Source organism: Myodes glareolus, chromosome 11 (genome assembly GCF_982192425.1).
Source record: "Myodes glareolus chromosome 11, mMyoGla1.1, whole genome shotgun sequence".
Lineage (NCBI taxonomy): Eukaryota > Metazoa > Chordata > Mammalia > Rodentia > Cricetidae > Myodes > Myodes glareolus.
In genome coordinates, this window is record NC_142036.1 from 49,380,850 (window position 1) to 49,406,818 (window position 25,969).

General features: G+C 43.2%; 1 protein-coding gene and 1 pseudogene across 1 annotated transcript; both read right to left on the bottom strand.

The window, feature by feature from the left end:
- Positions 1 to 1,150: 1,150 nt before the first annotated feature.
- Churc1 (churchill domain containing 1) lies at positions 1,151 to 19,254 on the bottom strand. Its single transcript, XM_048415972.3, has 4 exons — positions 19,103 to 19,254; positions 11,556 to 11,691; positions 9,951 to 10,021; positions 1,151 to 2,505 (listed from the first exon to the last, which is right to left on the bottom strand). The coding sequence occupies exons 1-4, from the start codon at positions 19,139 to 19,141 to the stop codon at positions 2,413 to 2,415; spliced, it is 339 nt and encodes a 112-aa protein (XP_048271929.1). The 5' UTR covers positions 19,142 to 19,254; the 3' UTR covers positions 1,151 to 2,412.
- Positions 2,403 to 9,944, bottom strand: LOC148120504 (translation machinery-associated protein 7 pseudogene; annotated as a pseudogene).
- Positions 19,255 to 25,969: the final 6,715 nt, after the last annotated feature.

Genomic DNA, 25,969 nt, shown 5'->3' on the forward strand with positions numbered 1-25,969 from the left:
TTTCCCTGATGGCTAAGGATGTTGAACAATTCCTTAAGTGTCTGTCAGCCATTTGAGCTTCCTCTGTTGAGAATTCTGTTTAGATTTGTATCCCATTTTTTAATTGTACTATTTGGTATTTTGATGTCTAATTTCTTGAGTTCTTTGTATATTTTGGGTATCAGTCCTCTGTCAGATGTTGGAAAACCTTTTCCCATTCTGTTGGCTGCTATTTTGTCTTATTTACCATGTCCTTTGCGTAACAGAAACTTCTCTGTTTCAGGAGGTCCCATTTATTAATTGTTGCTCTCAGTGCCTGTGCTACTGGTATTATATTTAAGAAGCAGTTTCCTGTGCCAATGCGTTCAAGGCTACTTACCACTTTCTCAAGGGATGGGAAAGACAGGGATAACAAGGGAAGAGATATCTTGATAGAAGGAGCCATTATTGGGTTAGCAGGAAACCCGGCACTAGGGAAATTCCCAGAAATCCACAAGGTTGACCCCAGCTAAGACTTTAAGCAATAATGGAAAGGGTGCCTGAACTGGCCTTCCCTTGTAATCAAATTGATGACTGCCTTAATTGTCATCATAGAACCTTCATCCAGTAACTGATGGAAGCAGATGCAGAGATCCACAGCTAAGCACTGGGCAGAGCTCCTGGAGTCCAATCAATGAGAGGGAGGAGCGATAATATGAGCAAAGGGGTCAAGACCAAGATGGGGAAACCCACAGAAACAGCTGACTTGAGCTAATGGAAACTCACTGACTCCAGACAGACAGCTGGGGAACCTGCATAGAACTAGGACCTCTGAATGTGGGTGACAATTGTGAGGCTTGGGCAGTTTGTGAGGCCATTGGCAGTGGGATCAGGATTTAACACTAGCACATGAACTGACTTTTTGGAGCCTATTCTCTATGGAGAACTTTACATTCATTAATTCATTTGGGTCTCCTAGCAATGCTGCAAAAAGAGCACAGTATCACATTCTGTTAGCCCAGTTTTACAGAAACAGGATACCGAAGTCCAGAGCACTGCTCTGTTTAAGGGCTATCTGCTTCCAAAGGACAATGTGGCCTAAAAGCCAGTGTTGTGACCACCAAACCAGTGCTCTTTCAATCATGCACAAAACACATTCTATGATCCCTTTGGAGTAAATGAAACGATCCTATAAACTTACATTACATCCTTTATTCCAAGTCTCTGGTTTCTCACATGCATCCTTCCTCTAGGATAGGCTTCCATTACAATACATTCAAGTACCATGCCTCCTTAGCCTCCTAGTTTTTCAGATTTTACTTGTTTTTGAAGACCTTGGGTAGTTTTGAAAGATACAATCACTCTGCAGAACTGAACTTGTGTGTTGTTCTTATGATTACATAGATTATGGCTCCCTGGGGAAAAAACCACAGAGATCTTCATACTGTATCATATCAAGGGTACCCGACATCAAGGCTTACTGATGGCGTTATTAACCATGATCGCCTAGCTGAGCCAGTGTTTGTTAGAGTTCTCTTCCTTAAAGTCATTCCTTTCCCTCTTTCCATGCTACTTTTTTTTGAGGGGGGGGGGGGAGATTGAGACAGGGTTTCTCTGTGTAACAGCCCTAGCTATCCTGGAATTAGCTCTGTCTGTAGACCAGGCTGGCCTCGAATTCACAGAGACCTGCCTGCCTCTGCCTCCCGAGTGCTGGGATTAAAGGTGTGTGCTATCACTGCTGAGCCCTTGCTACTCTTTGGAAGGAAGCCACTATGCACACAGCCCACACTGACAATGTAGAACCATAGGAAATCCATGCCCCTTCCTTTCCCTTCTTTTCCTCCCTTATTTATTTATCCATCCATCCACCCAATCATTGCTATCAGCATGGGTATTTAGTATACACTCTGGGTTATAATTCAATATCAATTCACTTATTTTAAAATGAATACTGTTGTGTTCACTGGTAATTCTTGTCTGACTATCCCTTAACCACTGTGGTTTTGATTTCTGTGTTTTTTTGTTGCTTGTTTGTTTTTAGTTTGTTTGGTTGGTTGACTGTTGTTGTTGTTGGTAGTGGTGGGTTTTTTGGTAGCACAAAATACTCTAAATTCATCATGTAGAATTCCTGCTCACTCCACACTTACTTTTGCAAGGATTTGTGGATTCCTCTGACAGGAAACCAAGATCTGAGTGCAGAATGTGCACAGGCTCTAGTGGTTTTCTAGCCAAATAACCACGAGCAAAGACATTTCACTCTGGCACGTACAGGGGATTAGCAGAGGAGCTCAACTCTAGGAAACAACAATTCCCCAAATTACTTTTTCTTCCAAGGAGGTAAGTCTAAGTAGAAAAAAGAAATACAAAGAATTTTCATTATTAGACTTAGACAAACCATCAGGCCTGCTATATTGTAAGTCAAGCCAACATAGCTACAACAGAACCACAGGAAGCTTAGAACAACAGAGTCATTTGTCGGGGGTCATCAGGGAGAATACTGATGGTGTCTTCAGCTTTGCCACACAACAGACACAGCATGGTGTACTCCTAGAACAAGACAAAGTACAAAATTACCTCAAGGGACAGGGAGAAAGATGCTCCATAAACGACTGCTCAGAAAAGCTTTCCTGTAAGTTGCCACTGGTGATCCTGCTGCACATCAGATTAGTTCTTCAGCTCCCACTAGCAGTGCTTACGTTTATTCTGCACACTCCTGGAGCCTTTTGTTCGTGTAAACTCTTAGTTATCACGTATGTAAGAATGTCATTTGAAAGTACATGGCTATTTCTTGCACTAAGAAAGCATAAATATTTTGCTTAGTGCTTCTATTTAAACTAATAAAGATACCCGGGCTGAGGCTGCATGTAGCTCAACTGGTAAAGAACTTGTCTGCTATGTACAAAGCCCTGGTTTCAGTCTTCAGTACTGCACAAACTGGGCATGGTGGCACACAACTGTACACCAGCACTCAGGAGGTGGAGGCAGGAGGATCAGGAGTTCAAAGCCGGCCTGGACTCCATGAAACCTTGCCTCAAAAAGAAAAAGTAAGAAAGAGAGAGAGAGAGAGAGAGAGAGAGAGAGAGAGAGAAAGAGAGAAAGAGAGGAAGAAGAAAGGAAGAAAGGAAGGAAGGAAGGAAGGAAGGAAGGAAGGAAGGAAGGAAGGAAGGAAGGAAGGAAGGAAGGAAAAGGCCAGTGAGCAGTGAGGTGACTCAGCAGGTAAAGGCATTTGCTGTTCAATCTTGCTGACCTGAGCTTGGTGACCTTGATCCCAGGAACCTAGACAGTGGAAGAATGGACTCCCAAGTTTTGTCCTCTAAACCTGTACATGTTTCATGGCAAATATGCACATCACACACACAAATAAATAGTAATTGAACAAATGAACTCTTTTTTTTTTGTTTTTCATGAGAGTTTTTCTCTGTAGCCTTGGCTGCCCTGGAACTCACTCTGTAGACTAGGCTGGCTTCAAACTCACAGAAATCCACCTGTCTTTGCCTTCCAAGTGCTGGGATTAAAGGTGTAGAGCATAATTGACTAGCTGAAATGAACCTCTTAAAAAAACATGAATAAATAAAATAAATAATGAAGCAGATTGGGTGTGTATTTTGAAGGACAAATTCTTGTTCTTAGGGCTGTACCTTTCCAAGATATTTATACAATGGGGGTGTGGGAGGGAGACAGAATTCTCAAGCTGAATAAAGCTACCTTTATTAGCCCTAGGAAATAAAAAATATATTATGTTCCCTAGCAGGTCACAGCTCATATTAAACAGTTAATTGCTCAAGATTTCATCTATTTAGTATTTAAGTTTTTAACAAGTTTCACGTGTCTTATGCTTAACAAATGTCTAGATGGGTGACAGAAGGGATTTTATTTTAAGCAAAATTCCTTAAGGCAAAGACCTATTCTTACAGTTGTCACAGATGTATGTCCTTTAAACTTTTTATTTAAAATATTTTTGTTTTGTTTAGGAAAACAAGTATCTATGTTGAATCTACTAGTGCCTCCACAGCAGATGTTGCTGTCTGGAAGTGATCAGTCAAACAGTGTCTCTGGGTGTGGACAGTCACTAGAAAGGACTGCAGAGCAAAGCAATGACAAAGCACAAAGTTCCCAAAGAAGACAAGTACTTTTCCATTTCAACTGGCAAGTCTAGCAGACAGCAGATAGTCACTTTTGAAGACTGTTCTTGGATTAATCAATTGGCCAGCTGATTGATTTTCAGTGCTGGAAGTTAAGTCCAGAGCTTTGAGCATCCTAGACAGGGACCCTTCCACTGAGTTACCTCTCAGCACTCATGATTGTAAAGTCTCCTCTATAGACCCAGTAGAAATACATACAGGCTAATGCTTAGAGAATAGATACTACTCATGAGCATAAAATACAATAAAAATCTACCCTCTACAAGGTATCTGCTGTTGTCAACACATCTACTGCTTGAGCCCACCAGACATCACTACTGGAAGACAATCACTCACTATCACTATTGGGAAGACAAAGTGTGATGGAGAGCACTTCTAATCCCACACTTGGGAAACTGAGGCAGGAGGGTCATAAGGCTGAGGTCAGCCTGAGCTACAAAGCAAGCCCAAGTCTCAACACAGACACACACACAAACACACACACAGAGGGCAGGGAGAGAGAGGGAGAGGGAGAAAGGGCTGAGTTTTGGCTCAGGTGGTAGAGTACTTTCCTTGCAAGCATGAAGGACTAAGGTTTAATTCCCCAGTATGGCCCCAAACAAACAAACACTAAATAGCAACAAAATAAAAATGTTCAATTGAAAGAGAGAAAGAGAGTGCTGGATTTTCCACTAACCTAACCTGTCAAGTCTCTAGTGAATGTGTCCATGCTCTGCAATGTGCTGTGTGCAGCGGTCAGTCACGAACAAAGGAAAGAACACACCCTGACCTTTACAAAATTAATGCCCTTGACTTGGAAAAAAAAAAAACTGATACAATGCATGATATAACCTGGTAAGATTATTAAATCAGTGAAACTGGCCATATTTGTAACCTCTGATTTATGGGCAACCAGGAATGTGAATTTCATTGTAAGTCAGTGATTTGGAATTCCACAGTAGCTCCCCATGGGAGTATGTTACATATGTGGCAGTTAGATTCCCAGGAAAACACACACGTCTTTTAAGATTGTGTTGGATAGAGGCTGTGGGATCTAAACACATACTACAGTGCTTCTGTGGGAAAGTAGGCTAAGATGCTAGGGACACAGGGCTCCGTGAGATCAGGACACCTTTTACCAATCTGGCCAAGTGGGGGCGCGGCGGGGGGAATTTATAGGCCCTAAGCATTCCTAGGGAGGCTCAGCGGGCTAGGAGTAACCATCTGGGGGAAGGGTGGAGCAGATAGAGCCTCCCAAGTGCTCACTCAGAGGCCCTTGTTCTCTTTCCCACCCCTAGCCACCGCCCCCAACTCACTCACATATTCCCCAAGGTGATCACACCATCCATTTAAGGGCTTTTGTCAGATTTCAAAGATTACAGTGGCGTGTAATATATTCCTGATGTACTCTGCACTTCCCTCTCCATCTTGCCCCGTGTAGCCTTGCCATTAGAAAACAGGAAAGAGCATGAGAGAAAGAAGCAAAAAAGCAGTTAAAATCTATTGTAAGACACAGAAAAAAACAGTCAAGCAGACCGCAAGAAAAGAAACACTTAAGGAACCGAAGGTTAACAAACCCAGATCTGGAAAAGACAGTGAGAGAGTTACAAACAGCAACAGCATGGGAGTAAGAAGGGCTGCAGAGGCCTGCGGGACAGGAGCTTTAACCAAAGGAAAATGAAGGCCACTTTACAGAGTTAGAGGAACACGGAAATAGGAGAGCTGTTACAGATATTCAAAACTGAGCACGGTGGTGCAGGTCCCTAATCTCAGCACTGGGGGGTAAGGCAGGGACTCTCCAGTGCTACACAATGAGACACTTTCAAAATAGGAAAAACAAAACAAAACTATTCAAGAAAAAAGGCAAAAACAAGTAAAGAACTGCTTCCAGAATGGATCACAGAAGCAGCTGAGTGAAACAAATAAGTTTAAATTATTTTTAACAAAGTAAGAAGAGCTAAGCATGTTTAATGCAATTTTTAAACTTTTTGATTTGTTTTGGTTTTTGAGACAGGGTTTCTCTGTGTAGACCTAGTTGTTCTGGAATTCACTCTGTAGACCAGGCTAGCCTTAAACTCACAGAAATCCATCTGTCTCTGCCTCTCAAGTGCTGGAATTAAAGGCATGAGCCACCATTATTAAACACTTTTTAAAAAATTTATGTGCATTTGTGTGTGTGTTGCAGATTAATATATGTAAGGGCAGTGCTCACAGAGGCCAAAAGAGGGCATTTGGATAGCCTTAACATAAAATTTCCAACCTAGAAAAGATGCTGGAGACAGTATCATGTGATCCCTCATGATATGGGGTAGAGTAGCATTCAAGAGAAAGAAGGAGAATCCTCCTCCAATGTTGGAGCACTATTTTATATGGGGTATGTATGGAAGAGCCATGGGAAATGAGTGAGAGAAGCTGGGCCAGCTACAGTCTTGGGGTAAGGAGCCTGCACGTGTATTACAGCAATGATGGCTGCCAAAGGCCAGCAAAGCAATATAAAACCATCTGATGGCTAAGTATAGGATGTGGGTTGAGCAAGAACAGATGTTGAGAATATAGGACTAGAGGTAGAGCCCAGTGCAAGAGATTCTGTTTGCAAGAGAACTGGAAATTAATTAGGCATTATGGCTACAAGCCATCTTCCTTTTCCTTTTCTTGCTTCTACACAGAGTAATTTTGGGGGCTGTCTGAAGGTGGTTATACTCAGTCATAAAGGAAAATGAGCTGGACTTTGGTCTCATGAAAGTGCTTTACAACAGCTCTCTCAGGACTAACCGGGCAATCTCAATATCCACTCAAAGACCCCATGTGCACTTAAAGGAGTTGTAAATACCCGCTTCCTCTCACAAAGACAGAGCTAGGGGTGTCTAAGCTTATGAAATGCTCACTCTTTGGTCCCTGAGACCTTGGTTTTGCTGTAAGTTACACAAATTATATAAATATTTTAAGGCATAAATCTTTGTTGTTTTTTTGCCATTTGTATTATTTATTTTGTTATTATTATTATTTTTTTAACAAAAGTTTATTACAAAGTACAACAGGCTCCAGGATAACACTTCATTCTAACTATAGGTGGCAAAGATGTTATAGTAGGGAAACCAGATGTTTAACAGGCTCCAGGATAACACTTCATTCTAGCTGTAGATGGCAAAGATGTTATGGCAGGGAATCCAGAAGTTTAAATAGGAATGGAAGAGGGTCACCATCATCTCAGATATGAGGAACAGCTCACTTTTTGCCAGATTTCTTAATTCCACCTGTGGCCAGGGGTCCCTTCCCTGCGGCCTTGGCTTTTAGCTCCTCGAGCTTCTTCTGCTCCTCTTTTTGTTTCCGCTTGGAAGCCTTATCCTCCTCGCCCATTTCCTCGGCCTGCTTCTTGGGCTGTTTCAGGGGCTTCTTTCTGCCACCTTCCCGGCCTGACATGGCGCCTCCAGACACCCCCTTCTCCAGACCCTGATCCTACTAAATTTTGGTTGTTAAAAAGCTTTGTGGTCATCGGGCAGTGGTGGTGCACATCTTTAATCCCTGCATTTGGGAATCAGAGAGGCAGATGGATCTCTCTGTGAGTTTGAGGCCAGTCTGGTCTACCAAGCGAGTTCCAGGACAGTCAGGACTACACAGAGAAATCCTGTCTGGGGCGGGGTTGGGGGGCTGGGGAGAGTTATAGTCAAGATGTTTAGATTAAGCAAAATATCTCAGATCAGATCCTGACATATGTAATTGTGTATGTATGTTCCTCTTTCCATTTAAAAATACGAATGAGGGACTAGAGATGGCTAGGCAGTTAAAGGCACTTGCTGTTCCTACTGCTCCTGCAGGAGACCTGTGCTCAGTTTCCAACCCCCACAGCCAGTTCATAGCTATGTGTGACTTCAGTTCCAGGAGATTTAGTCTTCTCTTCTAGCCTTCATGGGTACCAGGCACAAATGTGGTACATACATGCAGGCAAAACACTCATACACATAATAAAAATAAGCAAAATTTAGGGGATGGAGAGATGGCACAGTCATTAAAGTAATGGCTGCTCTTCCAGAGGACCTGGCTCCAATTCCCAGCACCCGTGTGGCAGCTCACAACTGTAACTCCAGTTCCAGGGGGATATGACACCTTCTTCTGGCCTCTGTGGGCACTGCATGTACATGGTACATAGACACAGTACATAGACATACATGAAGGCAAAACACTTACACACATAAAAGTAAAAACAAATCTCAAAAAAAAATTTAAAATAGGGGGCTGGAGAGATAGCTCAGTGGTTAAGAGCACTGGCTACTCTACCAGAGGTCCTGAGTTCAATTCCCAGCAACTACATGGTGGCTCACAGCCATCGATAATGAGATCTGGCGCCCTCTTCTGGCATGCAGGCATACATGGAGGCAGAATGTTATATACATAAGAAATAAATAAATAAATAAATTTTAAAATAAGTAAAAATTTAAAAATATGAGTAGAAGGTATTATGCTATTTTATGGTTTTGCTGTAGCCAATTACATTTTATTTTCCTAAATAAATACTAAATTTGAATGACTTAAAAAATTATCTCGGCTGTTTGAAGTCTAACCTGATACTCTTATCTTGTGCATAAATATACAGTTCACACAAAGCCAGTTTAAAAATTGAAAATAAGCACCTTAAGGAAGAGCCCTGGGTCCTGGTTTGTCCAGAGCTAGGTCCCGCTAATATTGGGATGTTTGTCCTGATCTTCAGCAACCATGGGCCTATGCTAGAGACTAGAGCTCTTCAACGTTCTCCTGACTGCAGGAAAACTAACGTAACAAACCACTTTTCTCTACTGATTCTGCTTTGCTCCTTCATCCTTGATGGATCTACCTTTCAAGTTAGTTTAGCAAATTATATATTTAAAAAAGGCTTAGTAAACTTGAGAACAAACAGTTGCTCAAATCCACATACCAACTTGGGCATAACCTCCTTATCAGATTTTCATACGCACTACGTGGACAGGACAATGTCTGGAACTCACTCTGCAGACCAGGCTGGCCTCAAACTCAGAGATCCGTTTGCCTCTGCCTTCTGAGTGCTGAGATTAAAGGTATGTGCTGCTACTGCCGCTACCACCTAGCAGCCAGCACTTAAATTAAGCCAACTGTGCAATTCCCACAGTACTGGAGAAAAAGCACCACTGTAGTAATCTCATACAAACCCATACTGGCAGACTAGAGATGGCCTGGCAGTGAAGAGCATTGATGCTCCTGCAAAAGACACAAGGTGGCTCACAACCATCTGTTACTCCAGTTCCAGGGAATCTAGAACCCTCTTCTGGTCTTTCTGGGCACCAAGTATTCACAAGGTATGCACACATGCACATGTGTGCCCCACACAGACAAACACACATACATATAAAAAGCAATAAATATTTTAAATCTTATTTTTAAGAAAGAACCCATAGGGGGCTGGAGAGATGGCTCAGAAGTTAAGAGCACTGGCTGCTCTTCCAGAGGTCCTGAGTTCAATTCCCAGCAACCACATGGTGGCTCACAATCATCTAGGATGAGATCTGGTGCCCTCTTCTGGTGTGCAGAACACTGTACACGTAACAAATAGATGAAACTTTTAAAGGAAGGAAGGAAGGAAGGAAGGAAGGAAGGAAGGAAGGAGGGAAGAAAAAACCCATAGTAAACTAATTAAATAAAATGACAGGACTGAAAATCATTTATAAAGCACATATTTTGATTTGTGATTCCTGTGGAGATGCACAGATCCACCCACGGTTAAGGTTTCCCAGCTTACACAAATAAAGTCAGTGGTGGTTTCCATTAATAATTGCTAGTACTTCATTACAAAAACTGTGTGTAGATGCTAGAGGGTACTTTTAGTCTTTGTCCCACCTCAATAATACCCACATATACATTTACCTGAAATTCATCCATGATACTGAATGTATACTCATGTCTGGCTACTACATGATGACAATTCTTACACAGGTCTGTCAAAACAAAGACACATAATGAAGTCTGGACAAGTTTCTTAAAACAATGAAATTTCTATTCTTAGCATATAATGCTTAAAAGGAATCTTAACTCTGTCGCATTTAGCACAGAACTCATTAGAGTGCTGACCTTAGGAAATCCAGATTCTATCACAACATTACCTAATTAGGACCTGAACTCAAAGGCTCAATGTATACACATTAACTCCCACTGAAAGCTACCTACAGAAATCAATACACAGATACACAGATGTCATTTATTTATTCATTTACTTTTGGGGCACTAGGAACTGAACCTAGAGCAGGCACTCTACCACTGACCTATATTCCCAGTCTTCTTGTCACTCTTTCTATTTGCTTTGTTTTGTTTGAGACAGGGTTTCTCTGTAAGCCCTCGCTGTTGTGGAACTTGTTCTGTACTGGCCTCGAACTCACCAAGATCTGCCTGCCTCCTGAGTACTGGGATTAACTCACTGACATCTGCCTGCCTCCTGAGTACTGGGGTTAAAGGTGTGCGCCACCACCTCCTGACCTTGTCACTTTTTGGGTTAAGGTCTCACTAAATTGCCCAGGTTGACTTTGAACTCACTCTGTAGTCCAGGCAGGCCTTGACCTTTCAGCCTCCTGAGTAGCTGGGACCAAGCTGGAGAGATCGAGTAAAGGTGCTTGTCACCAAGTATCTGGGATCAAAGGCCTGTGCTAGCAAGTCTAAGATTGTGTTTTTGAAAAGTGGCCCCATGTGGCTACACAAATGCTGTTATTCTCAGGAAAGAGAGAGGAAAGAGAGTAAGCGGGCAGCTACGGCCAGGCCTCAATAACACCAGGGGGACGTTAAAGTGATGGTAACGTTGGATGGCAACAGAAGAGCCTACTAAAAATAATTTAACATAAACAAACTGTGGTTACTGTATGCCAGGTATCTTTAAACACTTTTTTCTTTTTAGCTATTCATATAATCTAAAATTCAATGAGACATAATATTATGTTCCCTTTGTCAGGAAACAAAGGCACACTGTGATTAAGTAAACAGACAACTACAGACATAGGAGGTTTGGAGCCAGAATTCTTAACACAAGAATGCGGCCCCAGAACCACGGCTCTTACTCACTATGCTCTGTTCCCTCCACAAAATACACCTTAAAGGAGATGCAGATTTCAAAGGCAGACAAAAACAAACAATAAACTTTCTGTGTGTATCCTATCTAAGATGATATAAAGTCTTTACAACTGGCTGGGTGTTGTGGCACACGTCTATGATCTCATTGCTGAAGAGGCAGGGACAGGAAGATCACAAGTTTAGGTTAGCCTGAGCTACAGAGCAGGCAAGACCTGGATCTCACCCTTGAGTTATCTGCGGCTCTTCAGTGTGGAGATGCTGGGTGAAGGAGGAGGTCCTAACTGGATTTGCCTCTCAGTAACTATACCCTGCAACACGACACTGGCCGTGCCCTTGGAACACCTGTGCGGCACACCAGCTTCTGAAAGCTGATACCTGCCAATGGCTTAGGATTTCAAAACAAACTCAACTTACGATCATAGGTAACTATTTCTTCTCCATCTTCTTCTTTCAGGGATCTGTTAGTGATCAGCATAAAATCCAGCTTATTGCACACCGCACAGCCTGTGAAGTTCAGCAAGAATGATCCATTCTCCAGACAGGTGCTCCCCTAAAGTATTAGATAGAAATTTTCTTACACTTTGAAAACTTTGGTGAAACTGATTAATAGGCCCAAAATCTCGACAGGTAAAAGACACAGCCAGAAGATATCTGCTTGAATCTATTTGCTTGTTTGTTTGTTTCTTTGTTTGTTTGTTTTAGACAGGGTTTCTCTGTGTAGTTTTGTAGCCTGTCCTGGAACTTTCTCTGTAGACCAGGCTGGCTTCGAACTCAGAGATCCACTTGTCTCTGCTTCTTGAGTGCTGGAATTAAAGGAGTGGGCTACCACCACCCTGCTTGAAGTACGTTTTTAAGTAATCAGCTTAGGTACAATCCCTATGCACCTAAGAACTCCCTATGTACCTATGCAGAGAAAACAGCATAAAAGAGAACTAAGTCCAAATATTTAGAAATAACAAGGAAAAACATTCAATATGAAAAAGAAATTAGAAAATTTTAGAAGTACTTTTAAAGGACCAGCCATAAAACTAGAATTAAGATCCCAGCACTTGGGAGACAGAGGTCTCTGTGAGTTTGAGGCCACCCTAGTCTACAGAGCGAGTTTCAGGACAGTCATGGCTACACAGGGAAACTGTGTCTTGAAAAACAAAACTAGAATTAAGTCAATCAAAATAGAAGCAATGAGTCAATGCTAAAGATAACTGTACACACTGAAACAGCTTCCTCTCGAGCCTTTATTAACACCACAGGATAGCGGCAAGTATCCCAGGCACGACTTCAGTCTTTTAAGAGTATGTGGTACTGAGGCAGAGGTTAGGTGCTCCAGTGGACCAGACCAAAACAATGGTGGTCAAGGAGCAGAGGCTTCTGCTTTAGCATGAACAACTAAACAGACTCCTGGCTCAGAGAGACATCTCTGCTAAGACTCTGTTAACACCTATGAATGCTATTTTGCAGATAATCTAACACGGTTCTAAGTAATACTGATTATTTCTGGTTTTTTTTGTTTTTAATATTTATTTATTTATTTTGTATACAATATTCTGTCTGTGTGTGTATGCCTGCAGGCCAGAAGAGGGCACCAGACCCCATTCCAGATGGTTGTGAGCCACCATGTGGTCGCTGGGAATTGAACTCAGGACGTTTGGAAGAACAGGCAGTGCTCTTAACCTCTGAGCCATCTCTCCAGCCCCTATTTCTGTTTTTTAAGAATATATTTTATTATGTGATGAGCAGTGTGCATGGGTCCAGCTGCATGTGCAGAAGTCAGAGGAGCACTTCACGGAGTCCTCCACCCTTACGCTAGTTCTGGGTATGGAACTTGGGTCAATACGCTTAAACAGCAAGCTCTTTAGCTACTGAGTCGCCTCTCCTGCCTGGTTGGGCGTTTTTAATAGTTATTGTGATACAAAAATCATTCACAACATTTCTCCAGAGCATCTGTGTATCTGGTGCCACAGAGAGCTCCAGGGATGACTCAAGGGTGAGCCACCTCAAATGAGTCTTCCTGGTTCCCCACACCACAACTCTCTCTCCCTTCTGAGGGTGTCTTACCTCTGTGTATTAAAGAAGAGATTAGTTCTGGAGGAGGAATTAAGATATGATTATATGGGGTTGGAGAGATGGCTCAGTGGTTAAGAGCACTGACTGCTCTCGCAGAGGACCTGGGTTCAATTTCCAGGATCTACATTACAGCTAACAACTGTCTGTAATTCCAGTTTCAGGAGATCTGACACCCTTACACAGATATGTATGCAGGCAAAGCATCAATACACATTAAATAAATTTTAAAAAAGATATCACTATATAGTTAGACATAGATATTTACTTAAGATACTTTGAAGAAAAAAGACAAATTTTGGAATTATAGACTTTCAGCAATGAAGAAATAGGGACACACTCTAATTTTACAGAAAGTAAAACCTACACATTGTAAAGGGCAATGAGTTTTTTTTTTTTTTTTGTCAACTTGACACAAACACACAGATCTGAAAAGAAAGAATCTCAATTGAGGATCTGCCTCCATTTGATTGACCTGTTGGCATGTGTGGGGAGCATTTTCTTGATAAATGACCAATGTGGGAGGGTCAGGTGATATTTTATTTGTGATCTAACAAACAAAGTTTGCCTGAAGATCAGAGTGCAGAGTTAGTTAGCCATAGAGGCCAGACAGTGGTGCACACACCTTTAATCCCACCACTTGAGAGACAGAGGTAGGCACGGATCTGTGAGTTCAAGGCCACCCTGGACTACACAGATTGAATCTTGTCTAAAAGAGAAACAGAGTTCACACAAAGATGATCTTGGGATCACTCGTCTTTAATCCCAGCACTAGGGAGGTAGAGACAGGAGTGATATGGCTAGGCAGAGAGAGGAGTGTAAGGCAGGAGGAGACAGGAGCTTGTGGCAGTTTGAAGAACAGTCCGAGAATGCAGTCTGAGGCTTTGTAGGGACAAAATTGTCCCTTTGGTCTGAGCAATGGTAGAGGTAAGAACTCTATAGTGGCTGGCCACTGTTTCTCTGATCCTTCCGCTTTCACCCCGATAGTTGACTCTTGAGTTTTTGTTATTAAGACCAATTAGAATTTGTGCTACAGGCCAGCCCACCATGGGCAGTGCCACCCCTGGGCAGGTGGCAGGATCTGGACTGCGTAAGAAAATGAGCTGAGGAGCCCGAAGGAAGAAAGCCAGGAAGCAGTAGTTCTCCACTGGTTCTTGTCTGACTTCCCCCAAACACAAACTCTGGGACAGGTCGGGTTTCTCCATGTAGCCCTGGCTGTCCTGGAACTCACTCTGTAGACCAGGCTGGCCTCAATCTCAGAGATCCACCTACTCTAGCTTCCAAGTGTTGGAATTAAAGACATGTGACATCACTGCCCAGCTTCTATTCTCTATTCCTATCTTCTATTCTTATGCTTTAAAATATGCCATGGTGCATACCCACACATATACACATAACTAAAAATAATAAAATTAAATCTTTCACTTAAAAATGCCTGACTTAAAAGAACCCCAGTTAATGGGAAGAATCCTGACTCTGGACAAAGAATTTCCTTCTAAGAATGGGAATTAAGTAGGGATTCTAAATGGTCACTGAGCTTCAACTGGACAAAGCTGTCCTGAGTTCTTTAGAGCTCTCCATCCCATATCTGAAGCTGCATGGGGAACTTTCTATCTGCCCACTAGCTATTTCTAAATATGTCTTCTCAAATGTCAAAGAAACATTTAATTCTGTCTCATGACAGCCCTTTAATTATTCAAAACTGAATAAAAGCAAAAGAACGCTTTAGAACAGCACTTTCTCGGCAGCCCAGAGCTGCTCTGTGCTCCCTTTGCAACTCTGACAGTCTCTCTGTCATTACATCTCTGTATTTATTTGGGGGAGCACACCTGTGCCACACGTGGCGGGCAGAGGACACTTGCAGGCCTTGGCTCTCTCCCTCCACCATGTGAGTCCTGAGGATAGAACTTGGGTCGTCAGGCTTGGCAAGCAAGTATCTTGACCCACTAAGTCCTCTTGCCAGCCCAGTGCATCTCCCTTTTAATCTGTACTATCATTTTACTCTGAATAAAGTTATCCTGCTACTTCTGGTTGCGGGGGGGGGGGGGGAGCATAGAAAAGAATAAACCAATAATCTGGTTTTTTGTTTGTTTTGTTTTGTTTTTCGAGACAGAGTTTCTCTGTAGCTTTGTGGCCTGTCCTGGAACTAGCTCTTATAGACGAGGCTGGCCTCAAATTCACAGAGATCTGCCTGCCTCTGCCTCCCGACAGCTGGGATTAAGGTGTAAGTCACCACTGCCCCGCTAATCTCTCTTTTTTAAAGATTAATGTGTCCTTGTCTGTGAGCGTGTGTGTGGAGGTGTGAGTAAAATGAATACAGGTTCCTGAGAAGGCCAGAGGAGGGTACTGGACCACCCCTCCTCCGGGGGCCAGAGTTCCAGGCTGCTGTGAGCAGCTGACCTGAGTGGTGGGAACTGAACTTAGAGTCTCTTGACTTCTGAGCCATTTCTCTAGCCCCTAATCAGCTCTGTTAACAAGCTCCACAGCGAACTTTCCCTCACAGTCCCCAATGTGCAATGTTCATTAAGACTCATAAAAACCTTTCTAGATATTAAAGCATAAACTAAAACATAATATAGAAAAATAGTAAAATCAGAAACATACAGAATAACAATTACAAACTGCAGAACCATCAGTCAAGGCAAAGACACTTCTTACATTCCAGAAACTTCTCCCTCATTCTTTTTGCTTAAAAAATTGTCTTTATGGCCTGGAGGGATGGCTCTGCTGTTAAAGGCTAGGCTCACAACCAAAAATATAAGAGTTCGGTTCCCAGCACCCACGGCTGTCCCTCCAGGTACCTTTAAAAAAATTTTAAAAAAATTTTAAAAAAAATTGTCTTTATTTTACATATGTGAATGCCTGCCAGGTACTCATGGAAGCCAGAAGAGGAACTGGAACTGGAGTTATAGACAGTTGCTAGCTACTGTGTGGGTGCAGGGAACTAAATCCTGGTCCTTCTCAATAGCACCAACCACTGAGCAATCTCTGGTCCCTTATACGACCACTCTTGGGTATAACCTTCAGCAGCCATCAATACAATGACTTTACAGTAACTTCTTGCTTTCCAACCTGGTTTTAGCAAACAGGAAATTCTTACTATACGTTAGTTGGCTTGATTTAAAATTGCACTTCATGTGTTCTTTATCAATACAGCCAGACTAAAGTCAGACCACTGTATCTAATTCTAGTGCTTTCATTGCCCTAACTCAGGGTTCCTCAAGCTCAGCATGACTGACACTAGGGCACACAGTCCTCTGTTTTGATAGCTGTCCTGTGCATCGATGGCAGCAGTATAGTTGGTCTTTACCCATGAGAGGGTCAGTAGTTCCTTCATTGTGACAATCAAAATGTCTCTAGCCAGGTGATGGTGGGGCACACCTTCACTCCCTGCACTTGGGAGACACAGACAGGCGACCTCTGTGAGTTCAAGGCCAGCCTTCTACAGGGCAAGTTCCAGGACAGCTGGGGCTACACAGAGAAACCCTTCTTGATAAACAAACAAACAAAAGTCTCTGGATACTGCCAAATGCCCCTGGGAGGCCAAGCCATTCCCACCTGAGAGCCACACAGAGTTAACACACTTTCATGACTCTACTTTTATATTCCCTTTTAGGAACACAAGTTCTGTTCTGGTCTTTATTTCAAATAATGACCTTACAAACATTCTTATACACATTGCCAGACATGAACATGCATCTTTCTAGAATAAGCACTTCTGTGTCTTTTCAGTGTACACTTAAATTTGATAATACTCATTTTTATAAACCAAATAAATGGTTATACCACATGAAAATTCACATTACATAACAATCTCAAGACTTACATATCATTATATATATATATATGAGACTTACATCTCTCTCATATATATATGAGAGAATATATACATATATATGAATATCATATATATACATATATGAGAGAGATTGTCTTGTTTTTTTTTTCAAGACAGGGTTTCTCTGTGTACCCTGGTAGTCCTGGAATTCATTTTGTAGAGCAGGCTGGTTTTGAACTCTGTGATCTGCCTGCCTCTGGTTCTCAAATTCTGGGCATGAGCCACCAAAACCTCACAAAATATTAGGAGAAAGAACTATGAATATGCTTTACTTCTTAACCAAACCAAAAAAAAATCTTTCATCTTGTTATTTTCCCTGGGTTTCTTTCTCCTCTAACTTTAACAATCCTCCGAAAGCCACCTTCTTTGGATGGAAAACATTGCACTCCTTTTCCCTACCAGTCTTCCCTTTCACTAACTTTAAATCACATTGTGTCAATCACACTCTCCCAAACTGTAAGTTCTTAAGCTGCCCTGTGAGTCATTCTTTTATAGCAGTAGGTCTTCTCACCCTTCCTAATGCTGCAACCCTTTAACACAGTTCCTCCTGTTATGATGACTCCCAATCACAAAAACTCCTTCATTGCTACTTCAAAACTGCAATTTTGCTACTGTTACGAATCACAACGTAAACATCTCTGTTTTCCGATAGTCTTAGGCAACCCCTGGGAAAGGGTTGTTTGAACCCAGGTGTCAAAACCCACAAGTTGAGAACCACTGTTTTACAGCCTAGCCAAACAATTTGCCTATACATAGCAAGGTGCAGTAAGTATTCCCTAAAAGAATGAGGAAAGTCAAGCCTGAGAGAAACAAAGGCTTAAAGGCTGGGAGCACAGATCAGTAGGTAGAGAGCTTGCCTGGCAGGTACCGGCTCTGGGTTCCATCCTCAGTACTGAGACGGGAAGAAGAAAGGAAAAGACAGGAGGCTAGGAGGGGATTTCTCAGTCTAGTCTTGGCTCTCATACTTGGGTAAGTGGTAGCTCCTCTCTGGAAACTGTTCTACCATCTTCAAACATGGGTTAGTAACGAAATTATAGAAATGATTGCTGCAATCGAAGAGAGGGAGGAGCGATAGATAAGATAACATGAGCAAAGGGATGAAGACCATGATGGGGAAAGCTGACCCGAGTTAGTGGGAACTTACTGACGCTGGACTGATAACTAGGACTGAACGAGGCCCCCTGAATACAGGTGACAATGGTGTGGCTTGGGCAGTATGTGAAACCACCGGCAGTGGGACCAGGATCTAACTAACCCATGAACTGACTTTGTGGCGCCTATTCTCTATGGAGAGATATCTTGCTCAGCCCGGCCAAGGTTGGGGCGGGGATGGGGTGGGGTGGGGGGGGGGGTGGTTTGGTCTTGCCTCAAAGAGATGATGGGACAGACTTAGAGAGTAAAGCCTCCCCTGGGAAGTCAACTGAGGAGTGGATGGGGGTGTGTGTGTGTGGAGGGAATGGGAGGAGAGGAGGAAGAGGGAACTGGGATAGATACGTTAAAAAAAAAAAATTTAAAGAATTACACACCCGCACACAGGTAGGTGGGAAACTAACCTAGCAGGCACCAAGCCCTGGGTTCTATCCCTAGCATTATATTAACTGGACGTAATGGCGCACGCCTGTGATGCCAGCGTTCAAAACACGGAGGCAGGAGGAACAGACGTTAAAGAACATCCTCAGCTACATAGTGAGTTTGAAGCCAGCCTGGACTACACGAGACCTGTCTCAAAAAAGTGGGTTCTAACATGACCTCAGAGGTTCATCCCGAGCCAGGATTAGATAAAAGAATTTCATCAAATCGAGCCGGAGGATGAAGCCGGGATGGCTTTGAGGAGCTGAGGGGCTGCTGTCAACTCGGGTCGGGTAGGTAATGGTGAGGTTTCTCGATTGTCCCCAGAAACACGGGAGAACCGGAAGGATCGCTGACGTCAGCCACCAGGGAGGGGACCAGCCGCCCGTAGACCAGGGTCACCGGGATGACAGGACTGCAGAGGGGGCCTGGCCTGTCTAGGAATGTCGGCCGAAGACCGGGCCGGGGAGGCTCATCGCGCCCGCTTGCTCACCCGATTCGGGTACTCCTTCTTCACACAGTCCCCACACATCGCCACACCGTTCGCGGAGTACGTCCCCCAGCGACTCCCGGAAGAGGAAACCTCGCGAGAGCTGAGACTTCGGTCACCGCCGCAGGCGTCCTAAATACTCCACGCTGGCTCGAAGTGTCCGCCCATAGCAACGATTGTTAGGCGGGGCGAACTGTGGTTTCCCGGCGACGAGAGTGAACCGGTGGTGGCGCACCTGTTTAATCCCAACACTTGGGAGGCAGAGGCAGAGGCAGAGGCAGATGGAGACCAGCCTGGTCTACAAGAGCTAGTTCCAGGACAGTTAGGGCTGTTATACAGAGAAATCCTGTCTTGAAAAATATAAATCAACCCGCTGGACGGGTTGTGAGTTCGAGGCCAGCCTAGTCTACAAGAACTAGTTCCAGGACAGCCAGGGCTGTTACACAGAGAAACCCTGTCTTGAAAAACCAACCAACCAACCAAACAAACAAACAAAACACCCCTCTCCACTAAAAAAAAAAAAAAATCTGAGGACTCAGAGATGTGTCTAAATGGGGAAGCCGATGTGAGGCTGGGCGAACTTCTAATAGGCATCTTCTTGAAGTCTGATTCTCTAATTAAAAAAAAAAAAAATAAGTGAATCGCAGTACAAGAAAGGGAATTGTTTTTCCTTACTTCCATTTACTCCGGATTAAAAATACCTGGAATGATAGTTCAAATACCATTTGCTTTAATAGAGAAGACCTCAGATAAGGAGTACAGCAGGGTTTGGGAAGAGAGGCTTAGAGAGCTGATGAGAATCTACTAGAATACTTAGATTCTTATCTTCCACCTGGTGCAAAAATCAGTTCAAAATGGATCAAAGCTCTTTATCTAAAACCGGAAACACTGAAGCATCCAGAAGAAGACATAAGAGATATCTTTCAAGATAACTGTGTTGGGCAAGAAAGTTTTGACTAGGGTACTTACTCACCCAAATTTACAGGATCTAGCTCAACCTATCAACAGACTAGACTTCATGAAAAGATTTCTGTTCAGCAAATGACACGATCAGAAGAGCAAACAGCCCACAGCATGGGAGAACACCTTTAACAGCCACAGCCACACTTCAGCAGGGGTCTGATAGCCAGAGTTTACAAGAATTGAGGAAATTGTATACCCAGGAGCTAAAGCTGTCAGTAAATAGGCACATGAACTAAATAAGACACTTTTCAAAAGAAGAAGCACAAATGGGCCAATAACTGTTTTTAAGGTTCAATATCATTGCCCATCAGGGAAATGTAAATTAAAACGACCCTGAGCTACTCCCTCACCCCAGTCTGAATGGTCATCATCAATAAATCTGACAACCAGTGTTGGAGAGGATGAGGAGAGAAAGGAACTCATTCACTGTTGGTGACAGTAGAAATTAACACAGCCATTGTGAAGTCAGTTTGGAGATTCCTCAAAAAAAGTTCAACTGAAGCTATCATGTGAGCCTGCTACTTCGCCCCTGGGCATTTACCCTGAAAACTCCATGCCCTGACATAGAGATATTTACCCCAAAAACTCCATGCCCTAACGCAGAGATATTTGCACCTCCGTGTTTACTGGTGCATCATTCACTCTAGCAAAGAATAAGAATCAACTCAGTTGGTCATCAACAGATGAATGGAAAATGAAAATTTTCTATATGTAAAAAAATTGAAAAGCCAGGAAGTGTTGTGCACGTGTTTAACCCCAGCACTTGGGAGGCAGAGGCAGATACATCTCTGAGTTTGAAGTCAGCCTAATATACAGAGCTAGTTCCAGGATAACCAGAGTTACACAGAGAAACCCTGTCTCAAAAAAAGAATGCTATTTAGCTCTAAGGGATAATGAAATCACAAAGTGTGCAGGAAAATGGATGGACATAATGTTAAGGAAGGTAACACAATTTCAGGAGGGGGAAAATCTCTCTCAGTGACATGCAGAATCTAGCCACTAGCATATGTATGTGTGTATATATCCGTATATGTGTGTATGTATCTATATGTAAGCAAATGTGCATTTGAGTGCAGTGTTATATACAGATGAGAGAACAAGAAAGGTTAACCACTAGGGGACGAGGAAGGTCTGAAAGCAGGAAATAGACATGAGCTATGAAAGTGGATAGGACGGATAGTTTGAACGATGAAGGATTTTTCACTCTTGGTGGTAAACTGCATAAAATATATCCGATAGTGAAAGTGTACAGCCCAATGTGAAGTTCTGCAGCTTCTGTTCCTAACGGTTACTCTAACTGTATAGACCCTGTCTCAGAACAACAGAGCTTACGTAACTATTTCAGATGGACAGAGCTTTGGTTCGGACGGATGTTTGCTCTTTGGGTGGTAGAGAGCCGTTGAAAGGTGAGGAGAAAGTGCCACTGGACTTGCCCTTGAGGATTATTTCCGCAGTTCTCTGTTGGGATGGAGCTGGGCGAAGTTGGAGGTGACAACGACAGACACCAAGAGGAACCACTAGGGGGAGATATATATCTTTCTGCGTATTCATCAGTAGCCGCCATCCCATACAGGACAAACCCCACCCCCACCCCCAGCTACCACTACCCAAAGATATGTAAAAATTTACAGGATTGTCACCAACCACTTCCTTTGGCATACTTGAAGTGGTTTCGTGTTTAGGGGCATGAAAGACATTATACAAAATTACAGGTGCCTTTTTACTTCCTCAGTTAAAATGACTAATTGGGGAGGGGGAAGTCGTCTTGTAGTAGTAGAGAATAAAGGTCTAAGAGCTATCTACCAAGGCCCTCCATTCAAATCTAGTCACATTCAGGAAGGGGACAGCAAGTAAGACTAGACTAGTGTGGGCAGGTGGACAGAACCAGATATTCAGGTGTGATTATGGGAACAGGGACATAAAAATTAGATCTGAGCATGGTGGGTGGAAGAAAGGAAAGAGGGGCTATAGAGCAGAAGGGTTACACCCAAAGTCATCAACAATTGTGATGTAAAATGAGAGAACGATTAAAATAACCGTTTTTTTCCCCTTTCCTTACACATAACTATATAAAATAAAGTTTGCAGAAACCATTGTTTCTTTTTTTTTTTTTTTAGTAAATTTTATTAAATTATAAAAGTTTCCATTTCCGCCCCCCCTCCCATCACCCTCCCACTCCCCCCACTCCCCCCCTCCTTCCCCTCCGTCCCCCAGGGCAGTCAGGGTTTCCTGCCCTGTGGGAAGCTCCAGCTCCCTCCCCCTCCCTCCAGTTCCAGGAAGGCGAGCATCCAAACAGACTGGATCCCCAAAAACCAGCATATGCAGAGGAAACAGGTCCCAGTATCATAGTCAATGGCTTTTCAGAAAGACTTCGGGCCAGCCACATTCAGAGAATCCGGCCAAATTCCGAGAATCTGGCTAGATCACTTCCTCGTTCAGTCCCAGTCCGACTGGCCCTGGTAAATTCTCATCAGATCCGTTCCCTTGTATCAGTGGGTGATAGCATCCCTCGCAGTACTGATTTCGTCTTTCATGTTCCTCCTCCTTCCGCTCCCCCTCCGGACCTCGGGGGGCTCAATCCGTTGCTCCAATGTGGGCCTCCGACTGCATAGCCGTCCTTCGCCAGACAAAGGATCTCCTGGTGGATAGCTAAATAATCTTCATCAGGTTCATCTTCTTATTTAGCTTCTCTAGGATCACGAATAATAGGCTCAAAGACCTTTAATTATGGTTAGAATCCACTTATGAGTGAATACATACCGTGTTCCTCTTTTTGGGTCTGGCTTACCTCACTCAGTAAAGCGTTTTCTATTTCCATCCATTTGCATGCAAAATTCAAGATGTCATTGTTTTTAACCGCCGAGTAAAACTCTAATGTATATATGTTCCACACCTTTTTTAACCATTCTTCTATTGAGGGGCACCTAGGTTGTTTCCATGTTCTGGCTATTACAAATAGTGCAGCTATGAACATAGTTGAACAAATGCTTTTGTAGTATGTTAGGGAATCTTTAGGGTATATTCCCAAGAGTGGTATTGCTGGGTCCTGAGGGAGGTTGACTCCCAGAGAAACCATTGTTTCTATCTCAATAATGATTTTTTTTTTCCTGGAATACCACCCTACCCATATTAACCTTTTAGAGATATGATGTTAGTGTTGTATTCCAAATATATACAGAGCGAATATTCAGTTAATACACGAGACTGTCTCTTGATAAATGGAATTGATTTAGGCGAATATAAATATTAAAATGTCCAGCTTTTCTGGTCCAATTGCTGAACCACTCCTCTGAGGCAGGAGTAAAGCTCCCCCTAAAGAGTACAGCTTGAATCTCCTTTTACATTGTAGCTTATATTTGGTTTGTTGCGACAGGGTGTTGAGACAGGGTGTCAATCTGTAGCCCAGGCAGGACTGGAGCTCAATAACTCAGCTAACTTCAAATTCACAGTGATCCTCCTGCCTCAGCATCACAAGTGCTGGTATTACAGGTGGGTACACCTGGATTTATTTTTTATTTTTAATAGGAAGACAAACATACAAAACTCATCACATGCCTAAGGCATCGGAGTATCAAACTTTTGAATCTCCTTTTTTCCCTAAGATTTATTAGGACGCCCAAAGCCAGGAGGCTGCAGGATGCAGGGCCAATGGTGTCTGCCTTTTCTGTCGTTTATTTAAAGAGTTAAAGAAGTGCCCCCCGAGACTTCCTGGTAACACTGTTAGTCCATTTCATGGGATAGAAGGCGCTCAGCTGCTCAGCGAAGGTGTAGGTTGTTCTTTCCATTGTCTAAGGACAGTGTGAAATAAGAGCCTGTAGCTGTCCTCCCTTGGTGTCACCTCACTGTGGTGAATGGCATAGCAGCCAGTCTAGGTGAAGGCAGTAAACACAGGTGGGCCTGACTGAGGACAAGGACACCTGAGCTCCTCAAAGCTGGCAGCCTCAACCTGGGGTTCGGCTGAGTGGTGGAGGAGGCTGCAGGGCATGAGTTTAGTCTCCAGCACCCAAAATGTAGGGTTAGGTGAACAAGCAAAACAGTTTGGTTGAGTTTGGGTTCCTCCTCTTCCAGGCTGCCTCGGGCTGCTTCCTCTACTCCATGATAAGTGACAGACTTTCAAACACACATTTTGGAGACTCTGCCCCCGTTTCCCTTTGGGTCCATTTTCTTCAGCTCTCTTCGTTTTCTTTCAAATGCAATGATTATGGCCATGTAAACTTTCTCCCAAATTGTGTCTGAATTGAACTGCATTTAAGCAACAAAACACAACTGGGCTTTAGTGAGATTTTATTCTGTGGGCCCCTTCCCTGATGCAAAGTGTGGGTCACAGGAGTCCTCAGAGTAGTTTTTTGTTTGTTTGCTGTTTTAAAGATTTATTTATTTATTTATTATGTATGCAGTGTTCTGCCTGCATGTACACCTGCAGGCCAGAGGAAAGCATCAGGTTACACTATAGATGGCTGTGAGCCACCATGTGGTTGCTGGGAATTGAAGTCAGGTCTTTTGGAAGAACAGCCAATGCTCTTAACCTCTGAACTGTCTCTCCATCCCCTGCTTTTGTGTTTTTAACCCTGTCTATACCGACTCTGAGGGAGGATTTGGAACTATTGGAGAATCTAGGGGTGTAAGGATCTGGGAGAACATAGCTAAGAGGCTCCAGGTCTTTCTAGAGAAGGTCCATCAGGGAGAAATATTCTCCAAAGTGACTGGGGCACAAAATTCAAAAGCATCTAGAGCTGAGGGTAGGTAGAAATGAGTAGTTTTAACTTCAGCTGGAGAAAGGTGCATGTCTTTGGGGAATAATGTGATATAGAGTTAAAAATTTATTTTTCTTCAGCTTTCTCTCTCTCTCTCTCTCTCTCTCTCTCTGTGTGTGTGTGTGTGTGTGTGTGTGTGTGTGTGTGTGATGTGTGCAAGTGTCTGAGGAGTCAGAAGAGGATGCTGGATACCCTGGAGATGGGGTTACAAGCAGTTGTCAGCTGCCCCATGTAAATGCTGGGAACCAAACTAGGATCCTCTGCAGCAATAATTCTTAACCATGAGTCATTTCTCCAGCCCTCAGTTGTACTGGAACAATAGGAGAACTATATTCTTGTTTAGTGTAAGTTCCCGTCTCTGTCCTCCATCTTTGGAGGGCCTTGTCCCTGTGCCCGCCAAACCATGACCCCTTCCCCGAACCTTGACCACTCCCATTTAAACCCATGCCCTCCCCCCCCCCCCCGCCCCATTGCGTTTGCGGCTTCCTGGTTTGGGGGGGGGTTCCTGAGAGCACAGAAATCCCATTAAACCTGGACCTCCTTTAATTCGGCTCATTGTCATTTGGCTTGATTGGGATTTTTGCATTGACAGAGAGCTCACTTTAGGAAAAAAAAATTCCTAACATTTAGCGGTTGAGCTCCAGTTATATTTGTCTATAAAATTATCACAGCAATAAATGGACCTCCCTCCTGGGGTTAATTTACAAAAAAAATCACAAATCTTTTAGGTATTTGAGAATCTACATGTGACTCACGGGTGTTAAAAAATAACTTTAATTTTAAAGTTGAGGTTGTTAAAAAAAAAACAAACCAGGAGACTAGTAAATTAAGAAAGGGAATTGGTAATGTCGGAAGCCACGGGAATACACAGCATATGGCAATTAATAATTCAGATGTCACCCCACCAGGGGAGCGATTCTGATGGAGGTTAACCCTAAGCAGGCAAGCCTGCGGGACCATTGACTCTAAAAACTGTGGCTCACATTTGCTAAAGCAGCTTGGTGTCTCCCCAGTACCTGCACTATAGTGTGTAATCCCAATCTCATAGGCACATATATCTGTGGGTGGTCAGGAAGGTGACTTTTCACTTAGCTATGTAATTTTGGTGCATAGAATATGTGCTGGGACATGCTTTGTAACTAGATTTGTCCCA